Source organism: Myxocyprinus asiaticus, chromosome 29 (assembly GCF_019703515.2).
Source record: "Myxocyprinus asiaticus isolate MX2 ecotype Aquarium Trade chromosome 29, UBuf_Myxa_2, whole genome shotgun sequence".
In the NCBI taxonomy this organism is placed as follows: domain Eukaryota; kingdom Metazoa; phylum Chordata; class Actinopteri; order Cypriniformes; family Catostomidae; genus Myxocyprinus; species Myxocyprinus asiaticus.
The window spans coordinates 16,189,883-16,212,966 of NC_059372.1; the positions used below are offsets into that span (position 1 = coordinate 16,189,883).

At 37.1% G+C, this 23,084-nt stretch overlaps 1 protein-coding gene across 9 annotated transcripts; it reads left to right on the top strand.

Annotated features, from left to right (window-relative positions):
* On the top strand, positions 1 to 22,754 carry LOC127419757 (myelin transcription factor 1-like). Of its 9 annotated transcripts, none has more exons than XM_051661456.1 (23): positions 1 to 108; positions 6,173 to 6,264; positions 7,895 to 7,949; positions 8,054 to 8,084; positions 8,204 to 8,266; positions 8,347 to 8,582; positions 8,685 to 9,659; positions 10,652 to 10,786; positions 11,387 to 11,477; positions 11,585 to 11,704; positions 11,877 to 12,091; positions 12,555 to 12,763; positions 14,795 to 15,025; positions 15,314 to 15,465; positions 15,636 to 15,698; positions 16,364 to 16,432; positions 16,825 to 16,887; positions 17,040 to 17,123; positions 17,255 to 17,476; positions 19,655 to 19,746; positions 19,866 to 19,969; positions 21,102 to 21,245; positions 21,400 to 22,754. In XM_051661456.1, exons 1-23 carry the CDS (start codon positions 84 to 86, stop codon positions 21,541 to 21,543), a joined length of 3,615 nt encoding a protein of 1,204 aa, XP_051517416.1. In that variant the 5' UTR covers positions 1 to 83; the 3' UTR covers positions 21,544 to 22,754. The 9 variants fall into 9 exon arrangements, with proteins under 9 accessions (XP_051517416.1, XP_051517417.1, XP_051517418.1 ...); XM_051661457.1 differs by having other exon boundaries at positions 10,655 to 10,786; XM_051661458.1 differs by having other exon boundaries at positions 8,685 to 9,653.
* Positions 22,755 to 23,084: the final 330 nt, after the last annotated feature.

Consider the following 23,084-nt stretch of genomic DNA (forward strand, 5'->3'; position numbering starts at 1 on the left):
CACCACTGTAAGTTTTCTTTAAAGTAACTTTCTCTGTGATGAAGTTTAGTTGAGGTGTCAAAAGCGAAGAAATCACCGCAGAGATGAAGCTGTGTAAAACTTTTCTCGGTGAGTGTTGGACTTTCCCTTTGAAACTATTTTGCTTGAAAAGCGCCAAACTAAGATAAGGTGCGCAGTGCTGATATGTGCTGATATATATTTGGCTATGCGGAACTTTGCCCTGTTTGTTAATAATAATGGTTCACAATAGTTCATCCTATAAATTAAAAATACGAATAAGTTGAATAATTTTATACAACGTTTGTTGAATTCGCTATAAGAACGCAAATGTGCACTTGAGGGCACAATTGCTGTTTTGTTCCTTCTTTGTTAAGTTTCGTTTTAAGTATTGATATATATATAAAATGATGACTAAGTAGACCGTAATTCAATTTGAACTCTTTCAAAGTGCTTTGGGAATGACAAACATATAGTGCTCTTGACGCAGATGCTGAATTTTTGTATAGCTACGAATTGCAAAAACGAAATCCTCGTCCAAACAGTTTTTAAACAAAGGCAACTTTTGTCTCCCGGAGGGAGTTGCGACTTCTGGCATATTACAACTTTTGTATTAGGGAGGAACTCGTCGGATCAGTCCATCTGGCTGTGGGGGATTCCAGGGTGTTGTCTCAGCTGGCATCCTATGTAATATTTATACACAGTGTCTGGCCAGTGCATGGGAACAGACTGTGGCTTTAATTGTATGCTGGGTTATCCATCTGTATGAAACTTTAGGATGAGGGGCGAGCAAAAGTTCCAGCTGGTAACCGAAGTCTTATTAAATATGCAAAAGTCTAAAAGGCTTTTGCTTGCTTCATGAATGATACAAAACTTTTTTGAACTTCAGTAAACAGTTTTTGCCCATTTATCCCCTTTTGTATACACACGTCTCCGTGGTAGAACAACTGCATTTTCACTGAATTTCCCCACTTCTTGTGACCTAATTACACAGATTAAGATGAATATTTATAGGCTAATATTAATATTTACCGTGGATTCAATCACTAAATGATGACAGAACTCATCCCAATAAAACACAGTTGTTTCCAGATTCACTATGTTTGGCTGTAGGTCTTTGGATAAAAGACATTACATTTTACATTTAGTCATTTAGCAGACACTTTTATCCAAAGTGACTTACATATGAGGAACATAACTAGCAATTTGTTACACAAAAGTCAACAATATCTGCAGTATCGCACTACCAAGTTCCAAGAGTAAAACGTTTGCTGCAAACTTTAGATGAAAATGTAATTAATTGATAACACTTTACAATAAGGTTCCATTAGTTACCATTAGTTAACAACATTAGTTAATCATGAACTGACAATGAACAATACTTTTACTGCATTTAATAGTCTTAGTGGTAACACTTTACAATAAGGTTCCATTTGTTAACATTAGTTAATGCATTAGGTACCATGAACAAACAATTAACAATATTTTTACAGCATTTATTAATCTTAGTTAATGTTAGTTAATAAAAATGCTATTGTTCTTTGTTATTTCATGTTAGTTCATAGTGCATTAACTAATGCAAACTAATATTTTAAAAATGTATTAGTAAATGTTGAAATTAACATTAACTAAGATTAATAAATGCTGTAAAAGTATTGTTCATTGTTAGTTCATGATACCTAATGCATTAACTAATGTTAACAAATGGAACCTTATTGTAAAGTGTTACCATCTTAGTTGATGTTAATTTCAGCATATAGTAATACCTTTTTAAAATCAAAAGATGTATTAGTTAACATTATGCACTATGACCTAACTTGAATTAAGAATGAACAATTTGATTTTTATTAACTAACATTAACAAAGATTTATAGATGATGTACAAATATATTGTTCTTTGTTTGTTCATGATACCAAATGCCTTAAATAATGTTAAGGAATGGAACCTTATTGTTAAGTGTTACCAATTAATTTTAAGAATACCTGTTTATTGAGACAGATTAATTATATCATTTTCCACAAAACTAGGTCACGTTGTTAGGCTTCTGGAAAAAACACAAAAGAGAAGGAGTTGAACGTAGGCTACGCATGCTTCTGAAGCAACAAAAGTGTGTCACTACGCAAGAAAAAATAGATCCATATTAAATCCTCGTGATCTTTTTTTAGTAAAAAATGTTTTACTCTCTCCAGTGCAGTGAACGATTAGTATTATTATTGAATATTACCATGCAACTGAATTCAGCAATAGTCAGCGGCTGCTGTCTCATCTCAAAAGATTAATTAAATCAAAACCACTAAATCTGGGCCGTGGAACTTTATTTTCATGTGATATTCAGTGCATTCATCATTACTGTGTTAAAACGCTGCGCTGCGTGTTGTCCTGTTACGTATAGTGCTCTTGTCCATGGTACTGAAACAGCGCTGTCTTGGGTGCTGAACTTCCAGCAAGACTCGGTCGGGAACACATGAAATGCTTCTAAAATGGAATGTAATTTGGTATTTTTTTTAATCAATTATATAAATGAGTGTTTGCTTGTTTTGTAACTTTTGACAGGAGATACAATAGCATGCTAAATTAGCTACTGCGCTACTGCATTGCACGTCAAACGTCAAACGAATTTCCACTCGTTAATATGAGCTCTGAGTGTGTTTTTTATTGGGAGATTGGGGGTCAGTGGAGGCCCACTCTCCATCTTGTGTTGTAGCTACATGATTTACTATGATGATGATGATGATGATGTCACAGCACAGGGTAGAGGAGGGCTGGACAATGGGCCTGTGAGCCAAAGGTAAGTCAGTATCGTTCTCGGCGACAAAGCGTATGGAGAAACGATTTTCGTAACATTTACGGTAACATTCCCTGCCGATTGATGGATTTATGAGCATTGTTTACAACATGAAGAAGATTCGGATCGGTCGTGGGCGAATAATTTAAGGGTTTTTAACGGTGACAGCACAAGACTCTGTTTAAAGGGGAGGTACAACACTGAAGTTAACAGACAGGCGCCTACAAAGAGCAAGAGGCCGCTCGTTGAAAAACATCGTCAGTGGGATACGCTTGCATATGGTATTTTTTTCCTTTTATGGTATTTTGGACGCTAATTGGAAAACGTGTATCAAATTCCATTTTTTTGAAGGTTTGCTCATTTCCGTTACTCTTGAAGCCAAATGGACATCGGACTTCTCTCAAAGACGCAGTGTCATCCCACGCTGTTTACATTTTATTGTTTTATTTTTGCTTTATTTAGCTATGCTTCTGGCCACAGTCTTACTGTGAATAGAGGACGCGTCCACAATTGCATTGCCTATTGTATCGGAGCTATGTTTATATCAAGAGCACCGTTAACTATTCCATTTATAACAACATTATTTCGGCTTTTGAATTTCGATCTCAGAAGTAATTGAATCGTCTTTCGTTTTCTTCACGTTTGTTTAAAAAAAAAAAAAAAAAAAGAATAGCCGATTTATAAGCGAATCGGAAACAGGCCATGCAGTGGAAGTTTAAAGGGAAACAGACGACTAGAAGTTTGCTCATAGTGGCTAAGTCACTGATAGCCTACATATACAAACGCAATGCATTTCATGGGAGTGGATAAAATAGTCATTAGAAACCCTTGAGCAAAGGACAAGCAGCATATGTTTGGACCGCTGTCGAATTGTTTTCTTTTAATGGTCTTTTATTGCATGCGTTATTTGCGAGAAACAAAACAATGCCAGTGAACCATCTGTTTACTTCAGACTAGGCCTACACAATACACTATTCATTTATCAGATAAGATTATCGCCTGTTCTTTCATGTGTGCATTCAAATTGCGTCGCTCCATTTACTGATGCCTATTTTTAAGACCCCTATAGGTTTGGGCTTTAAACGTTATTGCTTTGTAACACCTCTCCATAAACAACATCAAGCCTATTTTTGATGGAGATGGAGATAACTAGTCTAGTATATTCATTTTGTGTTCTGCTGAATAGTCTATCCACGAGGAAAGTGACAGCCGAGTTGCCTTTACTACATTTTTATTTTTTTTATTTTTATTTTTTGTGGTAGTAGAGTTGCTCATATGGGTTTACAGTGAAGGGCGGAGGGGTTTGGCTCATAGTAATTTAAAGGCGTGGTGTGCTCGGAAGAGGTTATGCGCAGCATCACGATGCAGCTTTAAAGCCAATGGCCTGATGTGACAAAAGAAATACAACTATGTGGGAATTTTTGGCTAAGGGGCCGTTTACACCGAACGCGTTCTTGAGCTAAAAAAAAAATACTAGACGCAGCGCCACTAACGCAGGTGTCTCGAGACGCGTTTTTAACAGCTGAAGTTCTTTTTAAAGGAATGTTCCGGGTTCAATACAAGTTAAACTCAGTCGACAGCATGTGTGGCATAATGTTGATTAGCACAAAAAAAAGCAAATATATGGGTTACAGTGAGGCTCTTACAATGGAAGTGAATGGGGCCAATTTCTGGAGAGTTTAAAGGCAGAAATGTGAAGCTTATAATTTTATAAAAGCACTTACATTAATTCTTCTGTTAAAACTCATGTATTATTTGAGCTGTGAAGTTGTTTAAATCATAAGTTTTACAGTCATTTTAATCTTTTACGGTTTGTTGACATTACATCGTCATGGCAACTATGTTGTAAAATTGGCTGTAACTTTACACAGAAAAGGTTAGTAAGTGATTTTATCACTTTAAAATCCTGTTAACACACAAATTGTTTATGTCTTGTGGCTATACTTTTGAAATAGTACATATTTTAATGTTTACAGATTGGCCCCATTCACTTCCATTGTAAGTGCCTCACTGTAACCCAGATGTTTGCTTTTTTTAAAGAAAAGGACAGACAAGTTGAAATTATTTTTTGTAGTAATCAATATTATGCCACAAATGCTGTCGATTGAGCTTAACTTGTTTTGAACCCGGAATATTTCTTTAACTTGGCACAATACTTAAACTTTTGCACGAGGCACTAAAAAATGTGTTCGGTTTGAACGGCCCCTAACACCCACTCCGTTGGTTTTATTCATAGATGCATAGGCCTACTACACATGGGAAATATTGTCAAAAATATTTAACATTTTATACTGTTTATTGTTTATCAAGGTCATGTCCTCTCTTCAAATGGACATGAGTCAGTGAGTTCTAAGAAAGGTTTGGGCTACGTATTTCAGTTGTTTTGGATCTCTGAGGAATTCCCTCCCCGGTTATGGGTTTGAAGTGGCTGAGCACCAGGTGCTACTTAAAATGCAATCAGACTACGTGTAATGACGCCCTGCTAAAAGCAGCTGGGTCACGGTCACATCTCTCGTCACCCGCGATGGATAATCAACACCAGACCCATGAAGGCACGCAGACTCTGTCAGACCATGATGTACTGCTGAAAGCCCATTCATTGACCAAAGTGCATGTGTCCTCAGGGGGCTATTTAATGTTTGCTTCCAGATTAGGAATGTTCATCTTTGATAGTCATCTGATGGAAATTTGTTTTCAATACTTGGGTGCGAGACAGCATTACAGGTTGGCTTTTTTCCAGGAGTCCCAACTGCTCCATACGCATAAATTGGTGTGTTTGCTTGGTGTTTCAGTTTTTACTACATATTTCAAGCAATCTAATATTAACTCAACAAAACCAATGGACCCTTTTCACACTTCTGGGTTTTGGAACGCAACGATTGCAGGGTAAACTTCGATAGCTGTGAATGGGAATGTGCGTGAGATCACTCCAAATATAGATTATGCTTACCCATTTGTCCAACATCAAAAGAAAAATGTCACTATTAAGATTCCACAACTTTCCAAATGAAGAAAAAAATTTAGAGTGATAAATTACAACCGTCAGAAGAGAGAATATGGCAAATTTACTGCAGCTGTATTAGAAACATCTCAGAAGCTGTATTAGAAACCTCATCACATCTGTTGTAACTCGTTTTAAAAAAATAACTCCAGTGTAATATAATACAAAGTATATTGTTATAAATTTACACTTAATAATTAAAAAATTGCAAATATAAAAACGTTTTCTAGATTTACGCTGCTAAATAAGGCACAGACGTGTCATCACAGTCTGTGAAAAGGGTCCATTATACAAATCTACCTTTGTAGTGATGCTGTATTCTGTGTTTGGACATGTCCATTAACAAATATCATCCTAAAACTTTGGTGTCTTCTTGTTCGGCCAACAGAGAATGAGTTTAGAGGGCAGCTGCTGAGCCAGAGGTGGACACGAGGGGACAGAGTCAGCAGTTGTGAGAACAAGAGGAGTATGAAAATAAAGGTGAGACATTATACATATACATTTACTGAGAACTTTATTAGGAACAGTATGGTCCCAATAAAGTACACAACATGGTCTTCTGCGGTTGTAGCGCATCCACCTCAAGGTTCGATGTGTTGTGTATTTTGAGATGCAATTCTGCTCACTACATTTGTACAGAGTGGTTATCTGAGTTAGTGTAGCCTTTCTGTCAGCTCGAACCAGTCTGTCCATCCTCTGTTGACCTCTCTCATCAACAAGGTGTTTCCATCCGCAGAACTGCCACTCACTGGATGTTTTTTGTTTTTGGCACCATTCTGAGTAAACTCTAAAGACTGTTGTGCGTGAAAATCCCAGGAGATCAGCAGTTACAGAAATACTCAAACCAGCTCGTCTGGCACCAACAATCATGCCACGGTCGAAATCACTGAGATCACATTTTTTCCCCATTCTGTTGGTTAATGTGAACATTAACTGAAGCTCCTGACCCGTATTTGCATGATTTTATGCATTGCACTGCTGCCACACGATACACTGATTAGATAATTGCATGAATATGTAGGTGTACAGGTGTTCCTAATAAAGTGCTCAGTGAGTGTATGTGTTTGTGTTTGTTGCCCAGTTCTTCATGAGTGTAGTGGTGGAGTAGTTTAATTTTTTATTGATTGTCTCCTGTTTTTACTCTCTACCACAAAACAAAGCAGGCTAAAAGTACTTCATTTCAAAGCTCTGACATTAGTTCCCGATCTCCTATATCTTTCTCTCAGTCTCTCTTTCTCACTCCCCTCCCCATTTGTTTGTCTAATATTTCACTTCCCTTCCTAAGGGTTGAGCAATTCAAAGGAACTGATTGGATGTGTAATATTGATTAAGCTCTTTAAAAGCATTTAAAGGATTGAGGGCTACTCTGATGTCTGTGAATTCAGACCAGCTCAGATCTGGGGATAAAAATCACAAGCTGAGTGATTTTACAAAGACATGTAATTTGAAAGACAGACAACAATGAAATTATATGGAGATTTAGAGAAACGTGAGGAACATTGAAATTGTAAATATACAATCATTGAGCACTTTATTAGGAACACCTGTACACCTATTTATTCATGTGATTATCTAATAAGCTAATCATGTACAATGCATCAAATCATGAAGATACGGGACAGGAGCTTCAGTCAATGTTCACATCAACCATCAGAATGGGGAAAAAATGTGATCTCAGTGATTTTGACCTTGGCATAATTGTTGGTGCCAGATGGGCTGGTTTGAGTATTTCTGTAACTGCTGATCTCCTGGGATTTTCACACACAAATGTCTCTAGGGTTTACTCAGAATGGTGCCAAAAACAAAAAAACTATCCAGTGAGCAACTGCAGACAGAAAACGCCTTGTTGATGGGAGAGGTCAACGGAGAATGGCCAGATTGGTTTAAGCTGACAGAAAGGTTACGGTAACTCAGATAACCACTCTATACAATTGCAGTGAGCAGAATAGCATCTCAGAATGCACACCACATCGAACCTTGAGGCGGATGGGCTACAAAAGCAGAAGACCATAGTGTTCCTAATAAAGTGCTTAGTGAGTGTGTAACGCATAATACAATACATCATACATGCAGTAATAATTCTGTGACCATCTATGTGTATTTTTTCCAGATGAGCCAAGACACAGATGATAAGCGTACAAGGACACGCTCAAAAGGCATCAGAGGTGAGAGCCACTTAAAACACATTTAATCTTGCAACCTAAAAAAAATCTATTCTTTTGTTGTCTTTCAATGACTGACAGAGTTTTTATCTCTCTCCTCACAACAGTTCCTCTTGAGCTTGTTGGACAAGAATACAGGTGAGATGATGAGCTTTTATATAGTGGCCTATAGTTCTATAGTGTTATTCTTCATGATCAGAAAGACGTGAGGTTAATAAGGATGATAAATGCAACTAATTGAGCTCTTTGTTTTGTAGCTGCCCTACCCCAGGATGTGACGGTTTAGGCCATGTCAGTGGAAAGTATGCACGACACAGAAGGTTGGTAGTAAGATTTATGTCTGTAGTAAATGCAATTGTAAAATAGTTTCTGTTTAACCTTTCATCCCTCTCCCTTCCAGTGCATTGGGTTGTCCATTGGCTAAGAAAAGAAAACTTCAAGAGGCAGAAGAGTATCAAACAGCCTCTAAAAAGAAGCCCAACCCCCTTAAGCTGGCCATGGATGATGGGTTCAATGCAGACAGTGACACAAACAGTGAAACAGAAGCAAAAGATGAGTGGGCAGAGTCTGAAGAGGACACAGCTGATAAAGAGGTGGATGCAAAGGAAAAGACACCAACGTCAGAAGTAATGACAGGTGGGTTTATGACTTATTATATTTAAGGTTTTGAAACAAGAAATGCATGTGTCTCTAATCTAGTTGTTCAATTGACATTTTTCCTTTTTGTCATTCCCTTAGTGGATAATTCACAAGTGGACCAAGAAGGGAACAAGACAACTGTCAGAGACACATCAAGTCCAGTGCGAGAGAATGAAAGTGAGAAGGAGCAAGTGAATACTGAGGTCACGTCCATCCAACAAATCACCATGGATACTGAGACTGAGGAGGAGCTTCAGGTTGCCGCAGAGATTCAGGCTCGAGAGGAAGAGGTAGAGGAGGAAGGAGAAGACATTACAGAAGAGGAAAGAGTGACTCAGCAGCTGAAACAGACTGAAGAGCCTGTACAGACAGTAGAGGAAGAAGAGGAGGAGGAAGAGGAAGGAGGAGAAGAGGAAACACAATGTTTGAGCCAGAAGAACAACTCAGACCACCAGTACTACAGTGGAGACTTTGGAAAAGTTCAGACCAAAGAGATTGGGGAGACAGAGAAGGACAGTGAAGATGATGATGATGAGGAGGAGGAGGAAGGGGATGAGGAGGAGGAGTTGACCCCGGTAGAAACTTCCGAATCCCTAATGGCCCCTGTCACCACTGCTTTAGCTCAGGAATTAGAACCACACATGATAACACACAGTAACATAGAACCAGACCACCCTCTTGGTGAAGATGAGGAGGAGGAGGAAGATGATGAAGAAGAGAGAGATGATGCTTCGGATAAAGCCTCACACACTGTAGTCATCGAGCTAGGCTCAGAGGGAGAGGAAGAGGAAGAAGAAGAGGAAGATGAAGGAGAAGAGGAGGAAGCAGATGAAGCAGATGATGAAGATTTGGATAGCATGTCTCATAGATCAGAGGTGACAGATGACTCAGAAACATATGACATGACAAGGGGGAACCTGGGACTGCTGGAACAAGCCATTGCACTAAAAGCTGAGCAGATAGGACGCAGTTCTGAAGAGAGCCTCTCTTCTGAGCAGCAGCACTACCACAGCCCAGAGGAGAGGATGAGTCAGGCAATGGACATCACAGCTCGCAGAGGATACTATGGTAAAGGTGATAGTGAATGCTGACCTACCATGATTTCAATTGGCCGATGGCATGCATTTATACATATAATGCATAAACATTTTAGTCTACAGTCATTGTGACAGTATTATCCAAATTATTATTTTTCTTATTTAGTATTTTGTCTTTTTTTTTCAGTTAAATTATCTAAACATCCTTAAAACAAGATAAATTTACTGTATAAGCAAGACAAAAAGGTTTGTTTTCAGAGAATGTATCTAAAATTAAGTTTATTTTTCTTATCTAGTTTTAAAGGGATAGTTCACCCAAAAATGAAAATTCTCTCATCATTTACTCACCCACATGCCATCCCAGATGTGTATGACTTTCTCTCTTCTGTGGAACACAAACAAAGATTTTTAGAAGAATATTTATGCTCTGTAGGTCCATGCAATGCAAGTAAATGGTGACCAGACCTTTCAAGCTCCAAAAATCATAAGCATAAAGCATAAAAGTAATCCATATGACTCCAGTGGTTAAATCCATGTCTTCTGAAGCTATGCAATCTTTTTGGGTGAGAAACAGATCAATATTTAAGTCCTTGTTTACTATAAATCTACACTTTCTCTTTCAGAATGTGAAAGTGAAAGTGGAGATTTACAGTAAAAAAGGACTTACGTATTTATCTGTTTCTCACCCACACCTATCATATCACTTTTGAAAACATAGATTTAACCACTGGAGTCATAAGGATTACTTTTATGCTGCCTTTATCTGATTTTTAGAGGTTGAAAGGTCACCATTCATTGCATTGTGTGGACCTACAGAGCTGAGATATTCTGCAGAAGAAAGACAGTCATACACTTGTGGGATGGCATGAAGGTGAGTAAATGATGAGAGAATTTTCATTTTTGGGTGAACTATCCCTTTAAGGATGGTTAGATATTTTTATGGTTAAGAAAAACATATAATCATAAAGGTGAAATGTGTTCAAGTGGAACTTAATATGTTTATGTCTCTCCCCTAACTCTTGGACATAGAAGGTTCTAGATCAGAGAAGAAGGAAATAAAGTGCCCCACTCCAGGGTGTGATGGGACAGGTCATGTGACTGGACTATACCCACACCACCGCAGCCTTTCTGGGTGCCCACACAAGGATAGAATCCCTCCAGAGAGTAAGCATCGAGCATGTGGCCTTTTACACTGCAAAAAGTGTTAACTTGCTATTGTTACTTTAATGATCTATTTCTGCTTGATCTAGCCCTTAATGGCTACTTTCATTGGTGTAACCATAGGTCGATGCAGTCATATTATATAACAATTTTACAGAAATTATACAGTTTTGAATAATACCATTAAATTGAGATGGTACCACATGAAGCATATTTTTAGGTTACTTAACAAAATATATTTAAACACATTGGTAACACTTTATAATCAGTTTCCATTCATTAACATTAATTAATGCATCAGGTATCATGAACAAACAATTAACAATATATTTTTTACATCATTTAATAATAATATTGTTAAAATAACATTGTTCTTTGTTAGTTCATGTTAGTTCATAGTGCATTAACTAATGTTAACAAATGCAACTTTTGATTTTAAAAATGCATTACTATGTGTTGAAATTAACATGAACTAAGATTGATATCATTCTTTGCTCAGGTTAACTAATGTTGTTAACTCATGTTAACAAATGGAACCTTATTGTAAGGTGTTACCAATACATTCCCTATATCAGTATACTAATGTGTCTCTCTTGGCCCTAGTCTTGGCAATGCATGAGAACGTACTGAAGTGTCCAACACCTGGATGCACTGGGCAGGGACATGTGAACAGCAACCGCAACACACATCGCAGGTACTGACTCCTTAGTGATATTAAATCTTACAGCTTTACTTTCTATTCACACAATTGCTTTTTTTATATAACCATATTTTGTCTATTTTATTTTATTACACTTTTAGTCTGTCTGGCTGCCCTATTGCTGCAGCAGGTAAACACAAGAGTCTTGAAAAGCAGCCACAGCCCCAGACCTCTGTCGGTGATCCATCCACTGTTAGCTTAAACTCCGACAGAGTTCTCAGGTGAGTCTTTTCACCTTGTTTTAGCTCCATATCTAGATCCTCAATACATATACAGACTAAATAGCTTGACATGTAAGCGCTGCGAAAAATGTTTTCTCAAGCAAAATTCCTAAGAAGGCATGCTTTAAAAGAATCTTCAGAATTATATTAAGGTCTTTCTTTTTCTCTACAGGCCGATGTGTTTTGTGAAGCAGCTGGAGATCCCTCAGTACGGCAGCTACAGGCCCAATGCCATGCCCGCCACTCCTCGTGCCAACCTGGCCAAGGAGCTTGAGAAGTATTCCAAGGTGTCCTTTGACTATGCAACCTTCGATGTGCAGGTGTTTGGCAAGCGCATGCTTGCCCCCAAGATGCCCACCTGCGAAACCTCTACTAAAGCCTTCAAATGTAAGCTAACCCTCATTCTTTTTCAAACAAATGTATTCTAAAAAAGGCATACAAAAGACGTCAGTCGATTGGTAGGTGACTTGACTTATTTTTAGAAGATTGGAAGGTCTCCTGTGGTGTGGCATGTTATATTCCATCTAAAACTATTGTAAACAGCATTTTGCTAATGCTTTTATAGGTATTATGCATGTAGCTTTTATGAGCTCATATTAATTGAGAGACTACATACAAAAAATACATTTGTCACACTGTAGGACCATTAAATAATTTGTTCATGATTAAAAGCGCAAGAAATAAACTTTTCCTTATACATTAAGATACGTTTTAACCTAAAATATTGATATTCATAAAAAAACATGAAAAAATCAGGACAAATTATGTGTCAACTACCCAGAAACTGAATTATGTAATTTGCCCAAGTGAGTAGATTACTGAATAAAATACATGTTTTTATGTTGTACAGCCAAACCATTCCCTAAAGACTCATCCCCTAGCCACAGCCTGTCTGGAGTTTACACTAAAAGCAGCTCCTCTTCCACCTCCAGTGGGTATGACTATACCCATGATGCCGAAGCCGCTCACATGGCTGCCACTGCCATTCTTAACCTGTCCACCCGTTGCTGGGAGAGACCTGAAAACCTCAGCACCAGTCAGCCAGACCAGGGCAGCAAGGTGATTACCATACTCTCTATCTGTATCTGTGACTCAAAGATGAAGGTTGAATTCCATAGCATTCACGTCAAACATGCTACTAGGATTCAACTATATTTTAAAGGGACAGTTCACTCAAAAATTTTAATTCTGTCATCCTGTACTCACCCTCATGTTGTGTCAACCCCTTATGACATTCTTTCCTCTTCAACACAAAAGCAGATGTTAGGCTGAATATAGGCATCCATCACCATTCACTTTTATAGTGTGGAAAAAAGATCTAGTGAAAGTAAATGGTGACTGAGGCTAACATTCTGCCTAACATCTGCTTTTGTGTTCCAAGAAAGACAGAATGTCATACAGGTTTGTAAAAACATTCGGTTGAGTAAATGATGATTTGCATTTTTGAGAGAAGTATCCCTTTAACCCTTTTTACTGTCTTCTGAAATTTTTTACCTATTTGTTTTTTAATAAAACTTGTTTCCTTCATAGGAGCGATATAAGGTTTGGTGACTTTTCCTACATTTGCCATCTGAACACACAAAATAAAATCTGAATTGTTTCTATGAATCTAGGTGGTTTTATCAAACAGTGTTACACCTTTCACGTTCCCGGTCAAATTTGACCGAGCATAAGAAAAAACAAAGAAGTAGAATTGAACACACTTTAACACACACTCTTTCTCTCTCTCTCTTTCACACACACACATACACACACACACACACACACATGTTGGTGAAGCTATCATTATGAGGACTCTCCATAAACATAATGATTTTTATACTGTACGAACTATATATTCTATCCCCTAACCCTAACCCTACCCCTAAACCTAACCCTCACAAAAAGCTTTCTGCATTTTTACATTTTCAATAAAACATCGTTTAGTATGTTTTTTAAGCGATTTGAATTATGGGGACTCTAGAAATGTCCTCATAAACCACATTTATAGCATATTACCCTTGTAATTACCAGTTTGTAACCTAAAAAAAGTCCTTGTAAACCACTTAAACCTGCCCCCACACACAGATATATAGAACTTAGGTGTGGGAGCCAGATCATCCAGACAAAACACATCTTTTTTGAAAACAACATTTCATGTAAAGTTATACATGTGGCTTTCTTGGGCCTTGCTCAAAGTTATATTTCATCAGCACAATATTAAATAATGTTCCTAACATAACTGTTTGTAAAAACAAAAACTTCATCTAATGATACAAGGCTTGGTGACTTTCTACACTTGCCATCTCAACACACACACACACACACACACATACACACACACACACAAATGCTAAATAGATTCTATGAGTCTGTGTGATTTTCAAGACTTTATTATTAATTATATGACTTTATTACAAACAAGACTTTCTTCTTCTTCTTCACTGTTTATTATCTTACTGTTCATTATCTTTCTGTATGTTATCTTGCCATTTTTATACTTCATTTACTATACTGAATGAATTTTAATTTAATTTTCATGTTTGCAAAATAAATGGTTTGTAACAAAATGCTTACTCTAAGTCTTAGAGAAAAATGCTAAACTTTGACAAATAATATTTTTTGATAATATCTAAAAATATATCCAAATTCATAACTTAATATCTAGAAATTAACTTTGTTATAACATTGGTGTTCAGTGACTAGGTAGCATGTGTGGATCGCTGCAGCCATCTACTGGTTATAATTGTCATTTTATGTAAATGTGTTTGTTTTTTTCAGCAGATAGCAGCAGATGCTCCAAAGGCATGATACATTTTGATATATTCTTATTTTTTCATTTTAATGAAGTGTAAATTAAATGGTGTAATTTAGAGGTACATTAGGATTAAATACCACAAAAATTCCAAAAGAAATGCATAAGTTTAATGTTATTACTTTTGTAAAGTTTTTTTTTTTTACATTTAAAAAAAAAAAACACATGATTACTGTATCCAGTCAAATTTGACCAGAAATACTAATACTGTCGACCTGTAACGATGACTGTAGAAGGGTTCATTTAGTTTTGTTTAACTGAATCCCTTATATATTCACTGTTTTTCTCTCTTTAAGGACATGGAGATCGAAGTAGATGAAAATGGCACACTGGATCTCAGCATGAAGAAACCCAAGAGGGAAGGAGTCAGGTCACCAGACCCATCCTCATCTTCATCGTCATCATCTCACCATCACGGCGTCACCTCACCTCACTCTAGCCACACCTACCAACAAGAAGAGTGGGAGGGGCCTCTGGACTACACCAAGTCAAACCGACAGAAAGAGGAGGAGCTGGAGCCAGATGAGGTAAATATCTTCCACTTTCTTTCCTTAACAGCATGTGTAAGACAAGTTTATACATTCTCTCTTAAATCGATATGAAAAGTCTGTCATTATTTATTATTACCCTCATGTTTTTCCAAACCCACATGTGGAACACAGAAGATGTTAAGCACAGTGTTCGCATCAGTCACCATTCACTTTCATCATATTGCAAAAAAGATGCAATGAAAGTAAATGGTGACTGAGGCTAACATTTTTCCTAATGCCTGTTTTGCATCTATTTAACATGTTTTTATACTCTCTTTTCCTTAGGTGGAGTACACCATACATTCATATGCCTCCTCTGATGAAGATGATGAAGCCACTCAGGAGAGTGTGGAGGACAGGAAGTACCCTGGTGAAGTCACAACCTCCAGCTATAAGGTCAAGTTCCAGCCAAAGGACTGCAAGAAAGAGGTCTTGTTGTAAGTGTCCACTACCATGCTAATAACACAGAAACCATTTGGCGCACAATGACAAAACACATCTGTGAAGCTGTAGTTTTTACCTTCAGTTTCTGGCAAAGGTTAATGAACATTTTAACCAGAATTACAGTATTTAACAGGGATGTAATACTCTCCTCCTCTCTCCCCAGATGTCCCACCCCTGGTTGTGATGGCAGTGGACATATAACTGGGAACTATGCATCCCATCGCAGGTATGGCAGATGCTATGACACATTCTTTTGGGTCTGACCAGCATCACTCCTGTTTTCTTTTTGTTTCTGTTTTCCTCTCTCTCAACCCAACTCTTGCTGAAACCTTACATTTTCTGCTTTCTGTAGCATTAAACCTGTAGAGAGACCTATAGGTCAGACCAATACTGCAAACAAATGCTATTTACTTTCATGCATTCAGCATGCACTATAATTGTATTTTAAATTAGCACTAGTGTTTCTAAAGTAGCTATAAAGAAGCTGACTGATTTACTCACTGCATCCATGACTCTAACCAACAGTCACCCAAGTCTCAAGGTAGTTAACTAACACTTTATTAATTGTTTACCTGGGTTTTTCTTATAAACTTCCCACTCCAAAAACATTCAAAGTCAGCTAAACATAATAGTCTATCTATGCAAAGTGGAGCTTTACAAAATACATAGTCACATTCAAAATATATCAATAAATCCAAAAATGATTATCGGCTTTTATTTCATATTCCTTCAAATAGACTTACGAACATTTACAGTCAAAAATGTATGGAGCAATATAATATTTCCCTTCAGTCTTTAATTAAATCTTCTGAAGTCTCCTTGAATTAAATCAATCTTGAATTTCTTCTTCCCTCTATTCTGTCTTCCTGCTGTTTCTTCACTGCTCTTCAGTCTCTCTGGTTGTCCCCTTGCTGATAAAAGTCTTCGGACCCTCATGGCTGCCCACACTGCTGAACTCAAGTATGTCTGTGCTCTAAATTTTCCTCTAATGAGTCTTTCACCACATTTAACTGATAACTGCTTTTACTTGACTGAATACTGCTACTAAACACTGTTTACTGAATACTGTCCTTGCTGAATACTGTCCTTGCAACTGACAGTTGCAATTGCCTTTTTTGCTGGTCACTCATGTGCACTTGAGTAATCACTTTACATTTTCAAAGGTCGAAACAGTATACTTTCCTGGCACTGTGTCCAAAATATGCATCAAACTATCTGAGACACATGCTGAAATTCAAATGTTTATTGAGACCTACAGTATGATAATTTAAACATTGTCTTATTGATCTGAGCTTTGCCTGTGATATTTAAACAGTATGTTTCTGACCTCTCTCTCTTTCTGTGACTTCCAGATGCCCTACCCCAGGTTGTGATGGATCAGGCCACATCACTGGAAACTATGCTTCCCATAGAAGGTATATTACTTAGAAATATTACATCACCTCTTCAGGGAAAATGTCCTTTACTTGCATCATTCAAGATGCACTTTTGGGTTAAGTGTCAATTCCAAACAATGTCAAAACTGCACATGTAGAAACACAATCCATTTTAAATTTCTCTTTTGCAGTCTGTCTGGATGTCCACGTGCCAAGAAGGGAGCAATCAAAACCACCCCAACTAAGGATGACAAGGAAGACTCTGAGCTCCTAAAGTACGTTTTTGTGCAATAAATTCTGTTTCGCTTAAAAAAACATACAAACAAGCAATGGATTTACTGAGCACAGAGCAAATCATTAGAGTATGCCAAAACTGACTGCCAGTTTATCACTTACCTCTTTACAGGTGCCCGGTGCCAGGTTGTGACAGTCTGGGGCATATCAGTGGGAAATACGCCACCCACCGCAGTGCCTATGGGTGCCCACTGGCAGCACGCCGGCAGAAGGAGGGCATGTTAAATGGCACACCATTCTCCTGGAAGGCCTTTAAGTCTGAGGGCCCAACCTGCCCCACGCCAGGGTGTGATGGATCAGGACATGCCAATGGCAGCTTCCTCACTCATCGCAGGTACATAGTTGGCCTAAAGGAAATTTGCAGATAAATATTGATAAGACACAATATTTCCAGTCTTATTCCAGTCTTAGATTAATTTTAGTTAAAGGGATAAAAGAAAATTCCTTCATCATGTATTTACTCTCTTGTTGTTCCAAAATCAGATTGAATTTCTTTCTTCCGTGGAACAAAGAAGGAGATAAGCCTCAGTCTTCATTCACTTTCACTGAATCTTTATTACCATACAATGAAAGTGAATGTTGACTGAGGCTGTCATTCTGTTCAACATGTCCTTTTTGTGTTCCCACATAAAGCCATGTGGATTTGGGACAACATGAGAGTGAATAAATGATGACAGAATTTTAATTTTTTAGATAAACTATCACTTTAAAACATTTGTTTAATCGTAGTTTCATAAAGAAACCATATATTAGAAGCCAGGCTTACTATTTTCTTCTAAACTAGAAACATAACTATGCTAATTAAAAGGATAGTTCACCCGAAAATGAAAATTCTCTCATCATTTACTCACACTCATGCCATCCCAGATGTGTATAAATGTATTTCTTCTGCTGAACACAAGCAAAGATTTTAAGAAGAATATCTCAGCTCTTTTGGTCCTTTCAATGCAAGTGAATGGTGGCCAGAAATCTTAAAGGGGACCTATTATGCAAAATTCACTTTTACATGGTGTTTGAACATAAATGTGAGTTGGCAGTGTGTGTACACAACCACCCTACAATGTTAATTTTTTCCCGCGCTGGAGCAGCTACATTGAGAAGAATAATGTCTCAACTTCGTAAGCGTCATAAGTGTTCTGTTGTAGGCTGTAAAAGTGAACATAAGAGTCTTCATGTACTCTTGTACATGAAGACAATGTACCGGCATCAGAGCCACTGAAGACGCAGTGGACACGTTTTTGAAGAAAATGTGCCCCAAAACATATCAAAATTCGTGTATGTTTGTGCAAATCATTTTACACCGGACTGCTTTGTGAATGAGGGTCAATATAAAGCAGGATTTTCAAAATATTTGACTCTCAAGCATTGATCAGTACCAACTGATCGTGTTCCAGCTTTATGTCCTGAAGATGTAAGTATCGCAAATCGCCTTTCCGAATATGCTTGTTAGCTGATTCCACGGCTAATGCAGCTAAAGTTACCATTGTTACCAGTGACCAAAGCTATGTCGTTATAGCTTGTTTGCACATGATGTCACGTCACTGCGTTGCTGTGGCGTGAATTGCAGATGGAGGGCAGGAAGTGATTTTCTACATAAGAAGCACTATCACAAACTCAAAATGCCTATGTTTTGCATCGTTTATGATTACTCATACATATATGGCTGAACTCCGGTATTTACAGTGTCAGTCATATTGGTTCTGATTTGTTGTTGCTATAGTATCCGAAGCACTAGCTGTAAAGGCACAGCCCTGTTCTGGAAAGGGGGCGGGGAGCAGCAGCTCATTTGCATTAAAGAGACACACACGAAAACAGCGTGTTTTTGATTCCACGCAAAAAGAGGCATTTGCAACATGGTATAATAAATGATCCGTGGGGTATTTTGAGCTGAAACTTCACAGACACATTCTGGGGACACCTGAGACTTATATTACATCTTGTAAAAAGGGGCATAATAGGTCTCCTTTAAGGTCCAAAAAACAGATAAATGCAGCATAAAAGTAATTCATATGACTCCAGTGGTTAAATCCATATCTTCAAAAGTGATAGAATAGGTGTGGGTAAGAATCTTTGAGGTGTGGGTAATGATCTTTTTCTCACCCACACCTATCATATCGCTTTTGAAGATATGGATTTAACCACTGGAGTTGTATAGATTACTTTTATGCTGCTTTTAACTGCTTTTTGGAGCTTCAGATTTCTGGCCACCATTCACTTGCATTGAAAGGACCAACAGAGCTGAGATATTCTTCTAAAAAATCTTTTGAGTTCAGCAGAAGAAAGAAAGTCATTCACATCTGGGATGGCATGTAAATGATTGAGTAAATGATGAGATTTTTGGGTAAACTATTCTTTTAAGTTATCTTGGAAATACTACACTAATGTATATGTTTTGAAATATTAAAGAGGATATTTTTTAAACTTTATAAGATTAAGGCTTATTGAAGGATTATGTAAGCTTACAATAAAAATACGTATTTTTCATATCTTGCTCCATCGTCTGTTCTCACAGTCTATCAGGTTGCCCTAGAGCTTCAGCTAACAAGAAGCGAGCTAGGTTCCCAGGAGATGATTACATCAGCAAGAAATTCAGGGCAAGTGATGGTAAGCTCAAATATCAATACATGCTCTGAGCGAGTTGTTTTCTTCTTCACTTCTTTTTACCCCAATACATTCATTTTGTGCTCTTTATTAAAGTATGTATGTTTTTTATCTCCCTTCAGTTCTCGACAATGATGAAGAGATAAAACAGCTAAACAAAGAGATCAATGAGCTGAATGAATCCAACTCTGAAATGGAGGCAGACATGGCCAACCTCCACACACAGGTCTGCTTTGACCAAATACATACTTTAAAGCAATAGTTCACCCAAAAATTAAAATTCTCTCATCGTTTACTCACCCTCATGATATTCCAGATGTGTATGACTTTCTTTCTTCAGCAGAACACAAACAAAGATTTTTTTCAAGAATATTTTAACTCTTGGATACAATGCAAGTGAATGGATACCAACATTTTGAAGCTCCAAAAGTACATAAAGGCAGCATAAATCCATACAACTCCAGTGATTAAATCCATGTCTTCAGAAGAAATATGATAGGTGTGGGTAAGAAACAGATCAATACTGAACTTCCTTTTGTTTTTGGCGATTCGCATTCTTTGTGCATATCGCCACCTACTGGGCGGGGAGGAGAATTTATAGTACAAAAGGACTTAAATATTGATCTGTTTCTAACCCACACCTATCATATTGCTTCTGAAGATATGGATTAAACCACTGGAGTCGTATGGATTACGTTTATGCTGCCTTTATATGCTTTTTGGACCTTTCAAATGTTGGTTCCCATTCACTTGCATTGTATGGACTTACAGAGCTGAGATATTCTTCTAATAATCTTTGTTTGTGTTCAGCAGAAGAAGAAAAAAATCATACACATCTTGGATGGCATGAGGGTGAGTTAATGATGAGAGAATTACAATTTTGGGTGAACTATCCCTTGAAATAATTAAATGCAAGTGCAAACAAAGACAAATATGCAATACTCTCAGTTCAACACAATATGCCTATATGGCTTAAATGTGACCTGAGCTGTATAATATCCAGAGAAGCAAGCATTTCTGTGGTGATACATTTTCACAAATAAATCCAGTTGTTAGTGATGGAAACAGTTTACTGCATTTATACTCCACTTGAAAATACAATTATTGTTTACATCTTTTTATAAGATATGTGCATTCTAAGAGGGTGCAGTATAATGATCCTTTATGCAATACTTATATAATTCACTTTATTTTACTTAAAATATGAGGATAAAAATTAGACAATTTGATACCTGAACTTCAAACCTTAACAGTTCTCAAAGTTTTGCATATTTTGTATAAACTTTATCCTTAGCAACTGAACCATATTGATGGGTTCTGTTTATTTTGATTATTCATGTATTTTTATCTCTATATAGATCTCATCCATGGAGAAGAACCTCAAGAGCATAGAGGAAGAGAATAAGCTCATAGAGGAGAAGAATGAGGCTCTGTTCATGGAACTGTCAGGCTTGAGCCAAACTCTTATCCGCAGCCTTGCCAACATCCGTCTACCACAGATGGTCAGTCCACTTGCTGTCTATTACCTTTTAATCACTAAGCCCAGTACTCACAAATATGGTTCAGTCAGTCAGTTTCACAAAAAGGGAAAACTTTTTCCACTCTGACACATTTTAAATAAAATAAATACTAATTTTAATGTATTGTTTACCACAGCAAGAGCCAATCACAGAACAGAATTTTGACACCTATGTGGACACGCTGACCCACATGTTCACCGACAAAGAGTGCTATCAGAACCCAGACAACCGGGCCCTGCTGGAGTCGATCAACCAGGCTGTCAAGGGCATTGAGGTGTGAGCAGAGGAGAGGCAGCTGTAAGACACTGTGGGTTGAATAACCAGACCAACAATGTTAAAATACTGTATAAGGACATTCAGGTTTTGTATGTGGCTCCCTCTACAATGAGAATGACCACAAGACCCGTGGAATTCAGAAAAAAAAGGACCAAATTCAGAACCCAAATTATGCTGCTTAGCAATTTTGATGAGATCTAAGATCCTTCGCTTCTTAAACCAAGCTGACTCTTCTTCTTTCGGGGTATTTTTTGGAGTAAATCATTTGTTACTGTTTTATAGAGCAACTCTCACCGACACTGATCTGCCTTTCTTACTTCCCTCAGTGCATGGAGGTTGCCGTGAACAATAAGTCGTGAGATTGTTGTGTGTTTGTGAGGGTAAGTCTTATGTGTGTATGCGTAACAGAGTGTTTTATTTCTAATGTCCAAAGGAGCATTCACGATTAGTGACCGCCCTATACAAAATATTAATATTATGCAGCAGTGCTCCATTTGAACCCTGTATGATAATGTTGTCTCATATTTGGTGTAAAAGTGCTCCTATTCCATTCAGTAATATTTATCGTATTTGAGAACATAGATATTGCACTTCCATGAATAGTTTGTAGTTCCATTGTCATGTTATTATTGTAATTATTATTATTATTATTATTATTATTATTATTATGGCTATTTAAATTGGGTCCTTGAAATGTAAGTTTAATTTATTATTTATTCTATTCATGTTAAGGTTTATTTTGTTTATTTATTAATCAGTGTCTATTTATGGACTTTATTTACAAAACAATATATACACAGCTTTTAAACAGTTATTAAGAGGAGTGACGTTGCCCTCTGTGTTGTGATAGAGGCAATATTTTAAGAATATTGACAGCAAATTGTTTTATAAACCTTCCTATTTATTTTAAAGACAGAGATTTATAATCTCTTTTTTTTAAGTGCAAATATTTTCTACCTAACAATATTTTATATTGTTTTTTTAATATTCTCCTTTATTTAATGAGTTCTGTTTTCCATAAAAGTATTTTGACACCCTCCAGAGTGAAGTGGGTTGAACAGATATGATGTATTTATTGTTATTTATTTAGTATTTAAGAACAAATTGAATGGAGAGCTTGTTGCTATTTATTTTATTTAAATGTCTCTGTGTTAGTGATTGCTGCATATGGATAGTCTTTGCCCATGTTGTTGATAAAATAAATGGAAATTCTATCACCAAAGCGTGTCATTTAACATATTTGAGTCCGTTATGGGTTTATATTGACTTGAGATGACTGCGTAATTACAGACTTCTTGATCCAACATTAATATTTTAAAAGACATTGCTCATTCCCTAAGATTTTTAATTATCTGTGACATTTTATCAAAACAAAGATAAAAGACAACCCAAACACTCCCTCAGGAGAATACTTGGCTGACATCTACTGGATACACAGTGATTCAACTCAGTTACTCTTTAAGGCTTATGCAGACATTTTAATATAATTTATCCGAATTATGAAAACTTAATAAGGGTTGTATTTGCATTTTGACTAAATTTATA

Coding starts and splice junctions, on each gene's coding strand:
- LOC127419757 (XM_051661456.1), top strand. CDS start 84: ATGAAGCTGTGTAAAACTTTTCTCG. Junction 8,085..8,203: donor CTTGTTGGACAAGAATACAG/GTGAGATGATGA, acceptor TTTGTTTTGTAG/CTGCCCTACCCCAGGATGTG. Junction 8,267..8,346: donor AAGTATGCACGACACAGAAG/GTTGGTAGTAAG, acceptor TCTCCCTTCCAG/TGCATTGGGTTGTCCATTGG.